Source organism: Dipodomys merriami, unplaced genomic scaffold (genome assembly GCF_024711535.1).
Source record: "Dipodomys merriami isolate MVZ:Mamm:240054 unplaced genomic scaffold, mDipMer1.0.p SCAF_9, whole genome shotgun sequence".
NCBI classification, from domain to species: Eukaryota; Metazoa; Chordata; class Mammalia; order Rodentia; family Heteromyidae; genus Dipodomys; species Dipodomys merriami.
The window spans coordinates 22,033,285-22,050,587 of record NW_027206512.1 but is presented as its reverse complement, the minus strand read 5'-3'; the positions used below and the strand labels follow the sequence as shown (position 1 = coordinate 22,050,587).

At 36.2% G+C, this 17,303-nt stretch overlaps 2 protein-coding genes across 4 annotated transcripts in view; both read left to right on the top strand.

The window, feature by feature from the left end:
- The window catches only part of Mthfd2l (methylenetetrahydrofolate dehydrogenase (NADP+ dependent) 2 like), a 103,397-nt gene extending 100,027 nt beyond the window's left edge, over positions 1-3,370 (top strand). For both annotated transcript variants that reach the window (XM_070012458.1, XM_070012453.1), the window contains exon 8: positions 1,981-3,370. In XM_070012458.1, the coding sequence (XP_069868559.1) occupies positions 1,981-2,120 (140 nt within the window). In that variant the 3' untranslated portion in view covers positions 2,121-3,370. The remainder of the gene's footprint in view (positions 1-1,980) is intronic.
- A 5,896-nt stretch (positions 3,371-9,266) lies between these two features.
- Positions 9,267-17,006, top strand: Epgn (epithelial mitogen). Of its 2 annotated transcripts, XM_070012601.1 has the most exons (5): positions 9,267-9,309; positions 10,534-10,596; positions 13,662-13,782; positions 14,637-14,663; positions 16,952-17,006. In XM_070012601.1, the coding sequence occupies exons 1-5, from the start codon at positions 9,267-9,269 to the stop codon at positions 17,004-17,006; spliced, it is 309 nt and encodes a 102-aa protein (XP_069868702.1). The 2 variants fall into 2 exon arrangements, with proteins under 2 accessions (XP_069868702.1, XP_069868703.1); XM_070012602.1 differs by lacking the exon at positions 14,637-14,663.
- The last annotated feature ends 297 nt before the right edge of the window (positions 17,007-17,303 follow it).

Below are 17,303 nucleotides of genomic sequence, written 5' to 3'. Positions count from 1 at the left end.
TACATTAATCCTTTTAGGGCAGTTTCTTCAAGTCTTAATTATCTCCTACTGGGAGTCACTTGTTAAAGTTTCCATCACAGCTCAATACTGCCTCCTTGGCTGCCATATTTTAAACATATGAAACTTTGGGGGACATATCCAAACATCAGTGCCTGCCATCAGAATATTCCTGATAAATGTTACTTGGCTTGTGCCTACTTACATACATATGTGTGTGTACACACGTGTGTGTGTATGTATGTATGTATGTAAGAGAGAGGGAGAGAGAGTCAGACAGAGACAGACACAGAAAGAAATGCTTGAGCTTATTTGGCCTATTTTAGTAAAACAATATTATTCATTTGCTTTTTCTGGGTTAAAAAATCCTGATATACTACTCCACTTCAAATAAGGTAAAAGCAAGTTTTACAAAATCTGACAGGCCATTTATGAAGAAGACCATGTATGTTGTACAAAAATACTAAGAGAACTAAAAAATATCTCTGGGCTTTGTTTCATGGAGAACCATGTATAACAAACCTGTAAAAGATAACACATCTGAGTGTTGTAATTAATAATGGAAGATGGTGCATTTAAAAAGTCTTGCCTGTGCTAGACTCATACCAAGAGTTATCTGGGAAAACTTTACTGCTCTTATTCACATGATGAAGCACTGAACCATCTAGTCAATGAATGCATGAAGCCAGTCACCTTTAATATTGTGGGTGTGGACACATTCTTCAGCCTTTCTGGGATTACCATGACATTTCCTTTGAGAATAAAAAGAGAATAAAAAAAGTCTCCCTATCTTTCCCCAGCACTATGTGGGCATGCTCAATAATTCAAATATGTTAATGGTTTTTACTGGACTTGTACTGGAATGCATCACCTGTGCCCTCAATAATATTGCTGTGACAGGAATTACTCAGTTTCTTGAAGAGAGTATGCTGAACTGTCTTTATCCCTTTTGAGACTATTGTGTCTTTAAAAAGCAAAGTGACTGGGGCTGGGAAGTTGGCTCAGTGGTAGAGCGCTTGCCTTGCATGCCTAAGGCCCTGGGTTCGATTCCTCAGCACCACATAAGCAAAAAGAAAAAAGCCGGAAGTGGCGCTGTGGCTCAAGTGGTAGAGCACTGGCCTTGAGCTGAAGAGCTGAGGGACAGTGCTCAGGCCCAGAGTTCAGGCCCCACAACCGGACCAAAAAAAAAAAAAAAGTAAAGTGACTAGATCAGGTAAATTGAGTCAAACATGGGCTATAGATTTTCATCTGGTAAAGCTTGCAGGGACAAGGAGATTGAAATAAAAATCTTGATCCTGTCTGCTTTGGATATCATATCCAGAGATATTTGTCCGAGTGAGTATGTATGTGTGTTTACTTCATTCTAAAAAAAAAGAATAGGAAGAGTAGACAAATAAAGTCATAATATCCAATATACATATGTGAAAAAGGAACTGTGGCACTTGAGGAGATAGATAACATCAGGATAGATGGGGACGGGGTGAGGGAAGGGGTGACATTGTTCAAGATGCATTGCACTCCTAAATTGACATGTTGAATGGAAACTACCTTTGTCCAACTACTTAAATAATATTAAAATTTGTCATAAAAACAAAAGATGGAAAATGATCCAAGATTGTGATAGTTATGTGCACAATGTGAAAAAAAAAAACAACTTAAGGCAGGTTCTGGTGACTCACACCTGTAATCCCACCTATTCGGGAGGCTGAGATCTGAAGATCGTGGTTCAAAGCCAGCCATGGACTCTTATGTCCAATTAACCACCAGAAAACCAGAAGTGCCATTGTGGCTCAAGTGGTAGAGTGCTCGCCTTGAGCTGAAGAGCTCAGAGACAGCGCGCAGGCCCAGAGTTCAGACCCCATGACTGAAAAAAACAAAACAAAAATAACACAAACAAACCAAAACCCCCTATGTATAGCATTCTTATAATGTGAAGGTTTCTGATATACTTAGACATGAAGACTATTTTGTTTCCTCTTTTAGCTGTGAAGAAGAAAGCTGGCCTCATCACTCCTGTCCCAGGAGGCGTGGGACCCATGACGGTGGCCATGCTTTTGAAGAACACCCTTCTCGCAGCGAAAAACAGCTCTTATCAGATCCCAGGAAAGAGCCAAATTAACTGAAGTCAAACTGTGTATTTATTTCACAAAAGGCAAAAAAAAAACTTTATATTTTACTATGAAGCTATTTATTTCTACATTGTATTTATTTTTTCATGGATGAAATCCTTGTGGATCAGATGATTCTGATCTTTATGCATTTCCTGCTAATGAATTTTGAGTTTTAGGAAAGACTGAAACAATTCCCATTAAAAAATTGGTAATAACTGCTCGTTTTATGGATATGTGTTCATAATGGTAAGAAAGGATTTATAATAAAGAAATCTATTTTTGACAATTATGTACCAACATAGTATGTTTCAACAAATGTTTTGTCACTCAAATAGGTACCAATGTCAAATTCAATTCTGGTTTTCCTATAAACATGCTGAATTTTTAATCTACTTCATGTCTTAGGTCATTTGCTGAAAAAGATCTTAAGAATTAAAAGAAAGATAGAATGTTGAAAATAAATTCAGAATATAAGATATCTCTCAAATGCAGCCTACAAGGCCATCCTAATGAGAAACGATATTCTATTAATGGGGAAAAATCACGAAAGACAAGAAATACATTCCATGACTTGAAAAAGTAGTGATTATATCAAATAATGATTGACTGTCATGGTAAAAAATATTTGAAGAACATGTTAGCTTTGCATATCATTTTTTTTTCCTTTCGAAAAACTATTAGGCAGTATTTTCAGTGAATAATACTACAAACATCCAGAAAAAATACACACACACACACACACACACACACACACACACACACACACATATGTAAAACAAAACTCACATTATGGTTTTCTACAAGTGTCAAATGTGATAGAATATAACTGAGGCTATCAGTAAAGGACAGTAGCTGATCTGACAATGCTTTTAGTTTATGGAAACTAAATTTAGGATGCAACTAAGTACCAAATTCTTTATGCCAACCATTCTCCCCTCTTCCATTATGACATTTGGTTCTTGAAATAGATGCCACCATTCTAATGTGATTTTTTTTTTGTCAGTCATGGGGTCTTAACTCTGGGATTAGGCACTGTCTCTCAGCTCTTTAGCTCCAGGCAAGTGCTCTACCACTTGAGCCACAGTATCACTTCCAGGTTTTTCTGCTTATGTGGTGCTGGGGAACCGTATCTCTGTTACTTGTCTCATGCACTTATGCCCAAACCACATCAGTTACTTGTATATCAATAGTGACTCTTAAACAGTACATGTCTTTATCAGTGCATACTCTTGATTGTGTGAACATGGACTAGATGTTTGTAATTAATAACATCCTACTAATTAATAAACATAATTTGATGAAAAAGAATAGCTGTATTTTTTCTTTTTTTTAAATAAGTTTTTTATTGTGAAAATACTGTACAGAGGGTTTACAATCACATGAGCAAGGTAATGAGTACATTTCTTATCAAGGATTGTTGCCTCCTCCTTTGTGTTTTTTAAGATAGCTATATGTTTTCCCCATATGTTTGCTACTGGTTTCCTCATCTCACTCATGATAGGAAAATGTAGTAAGTTTTATGAAGAGGGAAACAAAGACATTAGAATGTGTTCTCAAATTGGTCCAGACCACTTTTGTTTAGTAGTCTTGATAGAAATGTAAATCCAAAGCTTGCAAGCAAAATTTTAAAAGGGCCTCTTTGTAAAGATTCCTGACTTCTCAAACAACTAAGGTAATGAGAATACATAGATGTGAAAAAATGGAATGACTGTAATTTGAGCACCCTACCTCCATAGTGCAAGAAACATTATTTTGGAATAATATATTGGAGTCTGCCTTCCAAAACACTAATTGAAATACAAAGAAAAGTCTGACACTTATTTAAAGTAGTAAGGGAGACTTTATTCAAGACTATTGCAATGGAATCATGCAGAGATGAGAGACAGAACTCTATAGCAAATACAGCTGGCAACTTAAGAGTAGATGAGCAGAGATGGGAGACAAGGGGGGAAATGATGAAGAAGATTTGATTACTTACCGAGGACAGAGAAATTCTTCCTAAACTAGTTTATCAGTGTTCTTGATAAAAGCATTCCACAGACTTAGATATTAAGGGTAAGAGATGGAAAACTAGATAAGATAGTTACAGAAGGGTGAGTTGTTTTTTTAATGATTTAGTGGGATTCTTTATTAAAATTAAGCTTTGTCAAGAAGAGGCCTCAAAGGAGACTGGGTAGAGTCTGGTGAAGGAAGGAGTCTGTCAGTACATAAAAGAGATCAAGTCAATTCATTGGTATCATGACTTTATTCGTGGGTAATTTGAAACATTGAAATATAGGCATGCAATTTCTTTGTGGAGGAGAGACATATATTTTCTTTTCCTATATTATTTGTGTCTATAAAGAGACTCCTAAACAATTAATGGGAAGGATAGGGGTGGTAGATGAATGGGGGGAGGAAGGGTAGGTACAGTCATTATATTCAATGCACAAAAAAGAATTAATGGCTGTTGAACAGTACAGACACAAGAATTATATATATATATACATATTCCTTGCCTTTCTACATATGTAACATTTTTATCTACATCAACTATATTTTTGAAAGAGTGTAGATAGACGAAGATGACAAATGTAGGTTGCAGAGTGTTAGAAATGGCAGTGGGCTTAATATGGAAAACACATAAAATATGTAAAAACATGCTAAATCAATATGTCTACCAAATTTAAGGAGCAGTGATTCTTGCAGTTAGAGGTTATAAGATATTACCGATTAGCATAAGAGGGGCTGATTTTGGAGGACAGCTAGAATGTTTTTCATTTAAGTCCTGTTGAATTTGAGGGGACACACTACATAAGTACTGCAGATTTGGGAAGAAGTAGTCATAGCTAGCAGAGACCACTATGCCTCCCGTGTCTTTCTACACATACTCATTAGGAACCCCCGTCCTTCACTCAGCATCTATCATGTGCTATGTGCTTTCTTTTTATTTTCATGGTTTTGGTCTTGACTCCTTATAAAAAAAATTTCTACTTCTGTTTAACTAGGGATACAGGTAGACCAATTGCAACAATCAGATGTACAAGTTGTTATGTCAAAAAACGAACTTTACAACTTTGGTGGGGGGGAGAGGATCGGGTGGGGGAAAGAGGGGACAGTATGGGAAAGGATGGGAAGGGGAAACAAAGAGGAGGCAACAATGCTTGATAAGAAATGTACTTGTTCTAAGGGTACCTTACCACTTGAGCCATACATTTACTTCTGGATAGTTACTTAAATAAGTCCTTGATCCTCAGATCTCAGCCACTTCAGGTACTAGACATTTATAGGCATGAGACACTAGCACCTGGCTCTCAACTTCATTTCTTAAAATAACATCATGCTTTAAGGATGCTTCCCTTTTGCTCAATTTCAGAATTTAGAACTAAAAAACATCTGGTGTAAAAATGAAGTATATCATAATAATTTCCAGAATTTTAAAATGTAAAAAATAAGTCTGTTAAATAAACAAACATGTATGCTGAAAAAAAAAGAAATGTACTTGTTATCTTGCTCATGTAATTGTAACTCCTCTGTATGGTATTCTCACAATAAAAAAAAAATTTTAAAAACTTGTACTTGATGGATGAAGAAATTGATCCTTCCTGACCTTAAAATCTAGCCATGACCCAATGGATAGAGCTAGAGTTTGATCTGTTGAAAGTCTGCAGGTCAGAATCTACTCTATAACACCTTCTTAGTGTCCCTACTACCTACCATTACATACCCCAGTCCCATTTGTTAAGACTCACTGCAAGTGAAACTTTGCCAGGAAAAATGTTACGCAAGTGTGATGTAGGAACCTCTCTCAACTGTCCTAGCCCATATTGGTAACCTAAGCCCATGCTGTCCTGTACATATTGATAATAGCTGTCACTCCTTGCACACTACAGTAGTTGGGTACATACTTTGCCCAGCTCCTTTTTGGAGGCAATAATACACACCGTCTGTTCATTTTATAAACATCACTATGTTCAGCCTAGTGCCAAAGATGTAGAAGGCATTTAATACTTTATGCATGGTATAAATAGCAACTGGATTCATGAGAATTATAAACTTAGGGGAAGAAGCAATAGATCACTGAGCATTTCCTAGTGATAACTAGCTACAAATTCTGGTTGAATTTGTGAAAGAGTAAGAAAAGAAAAAAAAGACTAAAAGAAAGGAAAGGGTCTCTTCCAGAGATGCTTATGACTAGAGGAGAGAGTGAATACAGTAACGGATGTATAGCTACATGTACAAGGGAAAATTGTTAGGTGAGCTCTTGGCTTCTTGCCTCTTTTTCTTTCCCAAACTTGCCTTAGGTGTTAGGAATGAATAAAGTTATCAGTGAAGTTAGTTTAAAATACCTATCTCCCTCCTTTAGGACGGGCAAGAGAGTATGAGCAGGCTGTCAACTTTAGAAAGTGGGAGTGGAAATCATTAATACAGACCCTGGAGGAAAAGCACTCAGAATGACTCAGAGCTATTTTCTGATTTCAAAATGGTAGGTAAGTCCCTAAACAACGTGACCTAATTTTCTAGAGTTGGAAGCATCCACACAGGCAACCATCCATCCTTTTCAGTCTAAACATGTGCAAAAATAAACCCACAGATGATTTAACATTTAGTTTCCTATGATAATGGAAACCTTGATTTTTTAGATAATTTTAGGACTTACTTCCTCTAAGATCAGTACGCCAACTCCTACTAGGCAAGATAGCTGGGGAAATGCAAAGTTATCTGATTGGACATCTGAAAATATGATTGAATACTGACTCTGGAGCATGTCATTTGGCAAATCACGTTTTTTCCCCTCTGTAGGGCTGGGGCTTAAACCTCAATCTCTCTCATGCCAAGTTTATCCTTAACCACTGAGCTGCAACCCCCTACATCTTTACTCAAATCTTTTGAGCCTTCATGTCTCATGTATTATCTGAGAATAAAAATAAAGTCAGCTATTTAGTTCTTTATCAACTCCAGACAGATGTGTTGAGTATTTATTTGTCTACCACTAGATTTATTGGGCTAGGATTAGTGAAGAAAGAATTGAGATGTATATGAAAACCTTACATTATATTATCCATAGTTTTGAGATTTTTACATGATGGTCACCCAAATTTCACATCTTAGTGTTTCAAAGATATTTGGAGTAGGGTTGTGGTTCAGTTGTAGATCAGTTGCCAAGCATAGGTGAGGTCTTGGGTGGATAAATAGATGATTGATAGATAATAGATAGATAGATGGACAGATATTTAATGTAAGTCATTTCCTTCCAGAAGTGCAAATGGAGTTATGACAATTATTTATTCTTTTATAAATGATTTCTTATCAAAGTTTCACCAGGGGTACTAAAAGAATATTTATAATTTATTTGTAATCCAAATATTATTTATAATTTAAATATTGAAAAGATAGTATCCATAAACTGACTTAATAAAGTTTTAAACATAAATCCATAAAAGTAGAAATACAAAACAGCAGGCACATTTGAAAGTAGGGGTATAGCTCAAATGGTAGAATACCAGACTTGAATGAAAAAGCTAAGTCAGTGTTCAAAGCCCTGAGTTCAAGCCCCAGTACTGGTAACAAAATAGAGAATGTAGGCACATTTAAAATGACCTAAGTATTTTAACATTAAAAGGATGACTCTGTGGTGGGTGATTGCCCAAGATATAATGAGTACAACAAGCTCACTCTTGTGCGATTTCTAAAGCAAAAATCTATATCTGAATATTGAATGGAATAATTTCTGATAAATCTAATTTGCTGTATAGACATGATGCATAACTTATCTTGACTTCAACAACTTTTCAAAGTTTAGAAAATGTGAGCAGTCATATTCCGATTAAAAGGACATGACTTCCACAAAATATATTTACAAATACCTATATTAATTTAGAGCAAGTGAAAGTTTGTGGGAAGCCCCTAGAGTCAGAAAATGGAATAGCAATAATTACATGTTTTTAGTCTTTATAAAAACCACAATAGATTAAAATTGAGAAAGTATTAAATGTTGTATTAAATCTAGCAATTTTAATCATTTTATTCATTCATTCAAACTAAAGGTCAGCTTGATTTTGTCTCACAGGAGAATATTAAAACTATGACTACTATTACTATGGTTATTTTGGAGCTTTATTGGCTCTTTGAAGCATAAATGTAAGCATTGTTGTTCCTGGAACTTGGTAGCCCATCCATTTTCTCAGAAAAATACTAAATGGTAAAAACAACACAAAGATGTATAGTACTTATACAACTTATTATAGGTAAAGTAACAAGAACTGAAATTGAATATTAAATCTGCTCTTACACAAATTTAATGATTCTCCCTGTAGATGTTCAGAAAAAAATATTTTGATTTGCATTGGAACTCTGAATCTATGATAAAGGACTTAAAACTGAATTACTTGTTCAATTATCAGGGTGTGTGTGTGTGTGTGTGTGTGTGTGTGTGTGTGTGTGTGTGTGTGTGTGTGTGTGTGTGTGTGTGTGTGTGTGTGTGTGTGTGTGTGTGTGTGTGTGTGTGTGTGTGTGTGTGTGTGTGTGTGTATGGGTTCTAGGCCTGGGCACTGTTCCTGAGTTTTTCTGCTCAAGGTTAGAGCTCTGCTACTTGAGCTACAACTCCACGTCCAGCTTTTTGGTGGTTTATTGGAGGTAAGAGTGTTCATGGACCTTTCCTGCCCAGGCTGCCTTCTAACTGTGATCCACAGATCTCAACCTCCTGATCAGCTAGGATTACAAGCATGAGCTACCAGCACCCAGTCCTGGTATTTATTTTATTTCATTTTATTTAACAGGTTATGATGTTTCCTAACTTGCAAATGCCTTTGTTGAAATCCTATAGAGTCTTCCTGAAGAGCAAGAATAGTTCTGTTGACATCGATGGGGGTCGATTTAGAATTCCCACTCTTTTTTGTTGTTTTAAGTACTTTTACACATATGGCTATGCCTACAGGTCACAGGAAACCAGTGTTTCCAAAGGAAACCTGATCACATCTGTAGATAACACAGGTATCCTAAACAAGTGCCTGTGTGCCCTGAGGCTTCAGGCTGATGCCAAAAGTACATATTTTTTTGATTGGTAAGAACTGCGAGATGACGCTTGGTGAAACATAAATGGCAGAAAGACTCAGAGACAGCACAATAAAAACCTGTCAGTCTCGGAGAACAAGAGAGCAAGTTGACCAAGGGCAGGAGATGGCTTTGCGAGTTCCAGTATTAATCTGCCTTTTATTTAAAGGTAGGTAAATTCTCTTTTGTTTTGTTAAAGCTGTATTGCTCTAAATTGCAGGGATTTGTTTCTTTGAACCAGACATTCACTTCTAATATTTGCTTCTGACAAAGATCAGAGCAAGGAACCTGGATTAATTTAGGGTTTTGTGTGTGTGTGTGTGTGTGTGTGTGTGTGTGTGTGTGTGTGTGTGTGTTTTGTTTTTTGTTTATTTCTTTTACAGATTGTATGTTCCCTTCTTCCTATATTTGGATTATCTTCTCTCTCTTTCTCTCTTTTTTTCTCTCTCTTTCTCTCTTCCTTCTTTCCTTCCTTCTTTCCTTCCTTCCTTCCTCCCTCCCTCCCTCATTCTCTCTCTCTTCCTTCCTTCCTTCCTTCCTTTCTCTCTTCCTTCCTTCCTTCCTTCCTTTCTTTCTTTCTTTCTTTCTTTCTTTCTTTCTTTCTTTCTTTCTTTCTTTCTTTCTTTCTTTCTTTCTTTCTTTCTTTCTTTCTTTTTTCTTTCTTTCTTTCTTTCTCTCTCTCTTTCTTTCTTTCTTTCTCTTTCTTTCTTTCTTTCTTTCTTTCTTTCTTTCTTTCTTTCTTTCTTTCTTTCTTTCTCTCTCTCTCTCTCTCTCTCTCTCTCTCTCTCTCTTTCTTTCTTTCTTTCTTTCTTTCTTTCTTTCTTCTTTCTTTCTTTCTTTCTTTCTTTCTTTCTTTCTTTCTTTCTTTCTTTCTTTCTTTCTTTCTTTCTTTCTCTCCTGGAGAGCTCTAAAAGACTTGCAATTGGATTGTAGCAGATGAACATTTAGTTATTATACTTCAGTACAATGTCCTAGTGATTGACTTAATATATAACTGTACACGTGTTTGTGATCAAGATACATTGTATTCATAAATTGCTTTGCTAATGACAACTTCTTTGTACAGCCACTTAAAGATAATAAAAAACAAAATATGAATATTGAAATGTTCTTTATTTTACCAATGAATTAAAACTTAATATACTTTATACATTTCATTACCAGCTTGAAACTTTCTATTTAGAATTAATGTGTTTGTATTTCCTATGAAATGTAGTCATGGAATGGTTGAGAAACAGCTTGTAAATGGTCTCCAATCAGGTTCTGGATTTCAAATGTAATCAATGAAAAACAGAATAGAAAATACAAATAAGAGAATAAGAATAATGTTGGATTTGTGGTTTACACACGGAAGGAGGTTCACCTCTGAAAAGATGCTTTTCCCCTGCCACAGCAATGACAGCACTGACAGAAGATGCAGGAGTGGCCGTGACACCTGACAGTATAGTCCAGCAGAGTAACTGGACAGCTAACCAAACCGAAGGTATTTTGCTTCCATCCTTCTTTTCCAAGTAACTTCTTTAAAGCCTTTGAGAGGAATTTGCATTGCAAATTTGGAAAGCAGCACTGGAAATTTTTTCACTTTATGTTTTATTGGATAATCAACTCATTTAACAAGATGCTGTTAGGTTGAAGCGACAGATAAATGTGTCAGCCAAGAACTGCCTTCTTCAAAAGAAGGAAATGAAAAAAAGGAAACTTTAAAAAAAAATCTGTCTTCACCTCCTGTTCTGTATGTAAATATTCCACACTCTTTCTTCCTTACTTCCAATAATAACCGATGCATGTCCTGCGTGGCTTCGAGCAATTTTGACATTCTTTTTGTTTTGTTGTATTTTGTTTTGTGCCACTCCCGAGGCGTGAACTTGACCCTGAATGCTGAATGCTGTCCCTGAGCTTCTCTATTCTTTTTTTTTTCTTAAGTATATCACTTGAGCCATAGCTTCATTTACAGCTTTCTGGTAGTTTATTGAGGATAAGAGTCTCACAGACTCTCTTGCCCTGGCTGGCTTCATATTGTGCTCCTCAGATCTCAGCCTGCCATGGGTACATGACTGTTTTGGCATTCTTAATGAAGACATTAAATTTTAGCCTGTGATTAGTAGCTATGGCTCTAAGCTGAAGCACTTTCCCTTGTCTGTCTTTGAAAGTAAGTATCCTTTTCTCTTTGCTTGGTCCTCAGGGGCTTTTGTTGCTGTTTTAACTTGCACTGAGTTTCCTAACCACTTAGAGCCAATTTTTGTTGTTGATGATGATGAGATGTTTTCTTTTTGATCTCATTACTGTTATTACAGTGGCTTCTGGCTGCTGTGGCACATCAGCAGTATGTTTGAACTAGAGGTGACCTTGCGAAGTCTCATAGCCCTTAAGATCTGTAACCAAATGGTTTTAGATTTCATGCAAATCACAGAATGTCCCCTGATAGGATCCTGGAGAGATCTGCTCTCTCAGAACACAGCAAATAAAAGATGATCAGTCAAACATTTCATTTAAAAACATGCAAGATAATAATATTTAAGTACTCTTCATGTCATTGATAATTTTAAACAATCATTCGAAAATAGTTTACTCACTTGGCTTTTCAGATACTATTTTGTAAAATAAGAGCAGTGTGAGTTTCAGAATAACTTTTAGTCAACTTAATGCCATCTGGACCTCTGAGCAGCTGTTTTATTAGAATAAGATCAATAATATCCTAGGAAAAGTAAAATAATGTGACTTCTTTCTGGTGAATGATGTCATTACTACATTTCTAGCCTCATCTTTTTTTTTTTTAAATTTCTGAATGGTGAGCTACTAGCAAAAAAATAATAGGAATGAGTAAAAGGATTGACTATCTCATCTCCATATTTTCCCTTTGCTTTTTTTGATAAAGAACTTTAGTTTCTCCTTTTGCTTTTCTATTTCAGTTAAAATATGAATGTAATATCTTAGAACATTTTTATCAAGTGTAACTAATATTCTTAGGATAAGAACAAATCTGTTATATTCTTTCTTTGAAAATGCTTCTTTCAATTTTCATATTTTCTATCAACTCCTGTTTTAAGCTTGGTAAAATAAACCTGCTTTGTCTTGAACTTAAAAGAAACTGGCAGCTGAGAATATAGCTCAGTGAGGAATTACAAGGCTCAAGGCCGTGGGTTTAATCCCTAGAATCTCAAAAGAAGAATTTATGGTGGGAATTTCTCCATACCTCAGAACCAATTGCAAAATAATAAATTGTATTCATGATGCTGCATTCAATAAAGGATTGTGAAGTTTTAGATAATGTTAGATGTTTTCAAAGTGAAGTGACACAAGAGAGCATCTTATTGCTACCAAAAATACCAAAAGATTTAGTATTTTTCATACAAGAAGAAGTTTATTTTGTTTGCTTTTCTAAAATCCAACAGGCAGGAGAGTCTCTTAATCTCATGGAGGCAAATATACAAGAGTATATCATCATAACCTAATAACTTGTAATGAGGATATAGATTCATGGCACTGACAAAAGAAAAGTCTACTAATTCTGCTTGAAAAAAAATTAAAATTGCTGGAGTATGTGAAAAGGAATCAGTTCTGTAGTTGGGGGATGATCTGAGTTGTTCCCAGTCCAAATATGTCATTAGCCTATCAGAGTTAGGGAAGGCATCCTGAGACATGACTGTTTTGCCTAAATATACTTTCTTGAAAAGAATCTGTCATAGGGGGGTTTCTGGACACCTGACTATAAAATTGTGTTCAGTTGTGATCACATTGCTTGGTGTTAGAGCTAGAAATAAAAACTTGGATTTCCTCAATTCCAAATCCCTTGCCTTGGACACTACTTAATGACATAAAACAGGTAGTATTCGAAGTTATCATCACTAACTATATTCTCTTGAGTCATAACTTACTTGGGGTTTCCAGTACAAGTCATCATAGTAACTCTTCTGAAATCAGTTTGGGATAAGGTCCCCTTTTCAGTTAGCACCTTTTACATAAAGAGAAATTCTTGTCACCTTTCCCTCTGTGTAGATCAAATATTCTATGTTCTGCTTTCTCAATGTACAGGTAGAAAATGTGAAGATTGTATGAAATCTTCCATGTTTTTGAACATTCAGGTATACCACAGGAAAGCATTGTTCAAATAACCTTTGAAGACTCGAACCAGTGCTGCCACCTTTTGGCAAGCGTGTTGTCTCTATACTTTCGTCTTTCTTTCTTTTTTTTATTTTTTATTGTAACATTATTTTTTATTTTACTTTTATTGTCAAGGTGATATGCAGAGGAGTTACAGTTACATAAGGTAGTGAGGACATTTCTTGTCAAACTTGTTACCCCTCTTCTTCATTTTTCTCCCTCACCCCTATATCTCTATACTTCTAAAGAATGGAACAATTCTCAATCCACCTTAACAATATATCTAGACAATATTCATGCAACCCTGTGAGTGGAATCAACACACCAAGGAACCAATAGTTAAAAGGATGAATGCATAACAGGTATATATGTATGTGTTGAAAATTTATCATCTGTTAATACTGAATCTTCTTTTCCTAGCTGACTATGTAGAAGGGCTTATAGCCTTGAAGTTTTCACATCCCTGTCTGGAAGACCACAATAGTTACTGCATCAATGGAGTGTGCGCTTTCCACCATGAGCTAGAGAAAGCCATCTGCAGGTATTAGCAAAGAACTTTCCAAGACTTCAAGACAGGAATGAGGAGGTGGTGTGCACACAGTACATTCGTATACTCTTCATTCTTACCCAGTAAACGTGGTACTTGACCTGAACATGAATTGCCAAATTTCTTTGTACTTCAGTTTCTAAGGAGTGATTTCTAAACTACTGAAGCCACATTGCTGAAAAATATGGCTTCAAGATTTGCAGCAAGTGTGAGACCTAACACTTGTTGGAAATGAAGAATTTATGCTCTATCCCAGAACTACTGAATCAGCATCTATACATTAAAAAAAAATTAAATTACCTTTAAGTAGTTATACAAAGTGTTTCTTATGAGTACACTGCATCTTGGTCAGCATCACCCCATTTTCCCAGTTCTCTCCCATCTCTCCCAACCCCACCCATCCCCTCAATTTTCCAAGTTCCATTTTCACATAGATGCCTTGAATATTATGGCTGCCTTACACCCAGGAATCTACACTTGTAACTTGCAAAGGGGATTCTGAATTTTCTCAGGATTGTTTGTCAGATGAAAGAAAACAGTCTAAACAAAACATAATCTTTAGGAATATAGACGTCTAGAGCAACTAAGACATTATTCTTATAGCCATTGATTTGTTTAGCATACCACCTTCCCTGTCTACCAATGAGGGACAAATGTGAGGTCTTAAGTAAATGACTGATGTAAAGTTCATGCCTTCATATCTACTTCTTGTCTTTCGCTGCTTGGTTTTGATTTGGTATTTATTTCTTTAATTAAAAATGCTTCCTTTTATTCTTTGAAATATGTCATGTCTTTGTATTTCTGTCACCACAAACTGTAAAATTATATATTATTTTCTCTTTTTCAAGATGTTTTACTGGTTATACTGGAGAAAGGTGTGAGCACTTGACCTTAACTTCATATGCTGTGGATTCTTATGAAAAATACATTCCAATTGGGATTGGCGTTGGATTACTATTAAGTAGTTTTCTCGCTATGTTTTACTGCTACATAAGAAAGAGGTATGGAAAAGACAAAACATGAAGTCACTTCATTTGACAGATATTTATTGAGCCCTAATCATGTGCCAGGCCATGTGCATTGACATGCATAAATTTTTAATGCAAAAAAGTATGTAAATCTGGGAAGTTTCTTCATAACATGTTGGTGCCTTTAGTCATAAACTCAAACAAGAGGTAAAATTTTACCTTCAGTTAGAATATGATAGGATATAATTATGATTTCCCTTCTGTCCATTTGTATCTGCCTAAACAAGAATTATAAATGAGCTGGATTTATGCCTGTAATCCTACCTACTCAAGACGCTGAGATCTGGTGAATCATAGTTCAAATCCAGCTCATGGAGAAAAATCTGAGAGATTCCATCTCCAAAATAACCAGAAAAAAGTCAGACTGAAGGCAGAGTGCCAGCCATGAGCTATCAAGCTGCGAGCTGAGCAAGAATGAAGCCCAGAGTTCAAGCTCAAATACAGGCAGATAAATATAAATATATATATATATATACACACACATATATATGTATATATATACATATACATGCAAATATACACACAGTCACATGCACACACATATTTATATCTATCTGTATCATGATATATGTACATATATACATATACAGTCACGTGTACATACACATATATCTACACACACACACACACACACACACACACACACACACACACACGGGAAGGACAGAAGATCCCAAGGGTGTAGGGACTGAGCAGATATTGTTCACTCTATGCATTAAGTGTCCAATTCTCTGCCAAGCATACAATAGAACTGACTAATATTTGCTGAATAAAAAAAGTTAACAAAGCTTGGCGCCGGTGGCTCATGCCTAAAATCCTAGCTACTCAGGAGGCTGATATCTGAGGATCACAGTTCAAAGCCAGCCCAGGCAGAAAAGTCTGTGAGACTCTTATTTCCAATAAACTACCAGAAAACTGGAAGTGGCTTTGTGGCTCAATTGGTAGCACTCACTTTGAGCTGAAGAGTTCAGGGACTGTCCCAAGGCCCAGAGTTCAAGCCCCATGATCATCAACAACAACAAAAACTAACAAGTATTAAATTAGTGACGACATAATAAAAATGGGACATTTTGTCCTCAGACTTTAAATTGAGGCTTAGAAGATAATTCTACCTTTTACAGCCTAAAATGATAAACGTGATTTACAAATAAGTATTAATTACATCTGTAGATAGTCATACTTCTTGCTTTGCTCCACTTGTGATTTTTTTCTTCAATTTATATAAATAGAAGAAGGTAAGAATGTGAGATGTATTTATTTTATATATTTAGTTTACATTCCCCATGCTGCATTTTACTTAGTTGTGTGTGTGTGTGTGTGTGTGTGTGTGTGTGTGTGTGTGTGTGTGTGTGTGTATGTGTGTGTGTTTGTGTGTAATGCTGGGGCCTGAACTCAGGGCCTCGGCATTGTCCCTTAGTTTTATTGCTCGTGTTTTACTATTCAAACAATTGTTCTATTTCTGGCTATATGGTAGTTAATTGGAGATAAGAATCTCATAGACTTTCCTGCCTGGGCTGGTTTCAAACTATAGTCCTCAGATCTCAACCTACTGAGTAGCTAGGATTACTGTAATTCCAAAACTGAAACTATATGTCCCAAATAGAAAAGTTTATTTGCTTAATGAATATGTCTTAGGACAAGTCCAATCTATATTCTCTTGGTTTCATGTTTGTCTAAGACATCAAGAATAATAATGAGGAGGAAGAGGAGGAGGAAGAACCTAAATATCCCTGCAGTAAAGGATAGCAGATAGAGCAACAGAAGCGGTTTAGTGAAAGTGTAGCTTCAGCCTTAGTCCACAGGAGATCTGGCTTGTGAATGGCATCGTAAACCTGTCCCAAGGAGGAGTAAGATGCAGCTCTGGTATTTCATATTCATGAATCCTGAGCCACAAGATGCTCCTGATAGGGTAGGAGGCAGAGACTTGCAATCTTCCAGGAATCTCCTGGCAAGCTGCTCTGAAACAGGATTCTGCTGTGCACCGGCTCAGGGCTCACAGCCACAGGGGATAGGTCCTCTTGTGGTGAAGGGGACTGCATAGGCACCAAAAGCAAATCCTTCAGCAGCAGCATTATAAGTACTCCACAAGCGTCAGTACAAACAGCAATCATATGGAAACCAATACTCTCTTTTAGGTGCCTAAAACTGAAATCACCTTACAACATCTGTTCTGGAGGGAGACCACTGTGAGGCCTTGTAAGGTGTTTTCATCGAGTCATTTTTGCGTCATCTGTAAAAAGAAAGAAGAAAGGAAAAGAAAAAAAAAGAAAGAAAGAAAAGAAAGAAAGGAAGGAAGGAAGGAAGAGAAAGAAAGGAAAAAGAAAAAGAAGAATCAGTGGGGTCCAAATAGAAATCTTCAAATGAAACAACATAAAGTGCCAAGCTGATGAGACTTGAAAGTAATTGAAGCTGGGATTACATCAAAATGAGAATATAAAATTCGACATTAAGCATTAGACTTTGCCATTTGTGGGCCATGAAGCCAAA

Excerpts from the sequence above, each read along its gene's own strand:
- Epgn (XM_070012601.1), top strand. The coding sequence starts at position 9,267 with ATGGCTTTGCGAGTTCCAGTATTAATCTGCCTTTTATTTAAAG. Across the intron at positions 9,310-10,533 it reads AATCTGCCTTTTATTTAAAG|CAATGACAGCACTGACAGAA; the intron begins GTAGGTAAATTC and ends CCCCTGCCACAG. Across the intron at positions 14,664-16,951 it reads ACTGGTTATACTGGAGAAAG|GTGCCTAAAACTGAAATCAC; the intron begins GTGTGAGCACTT and ends ACTCTCTTTTAG.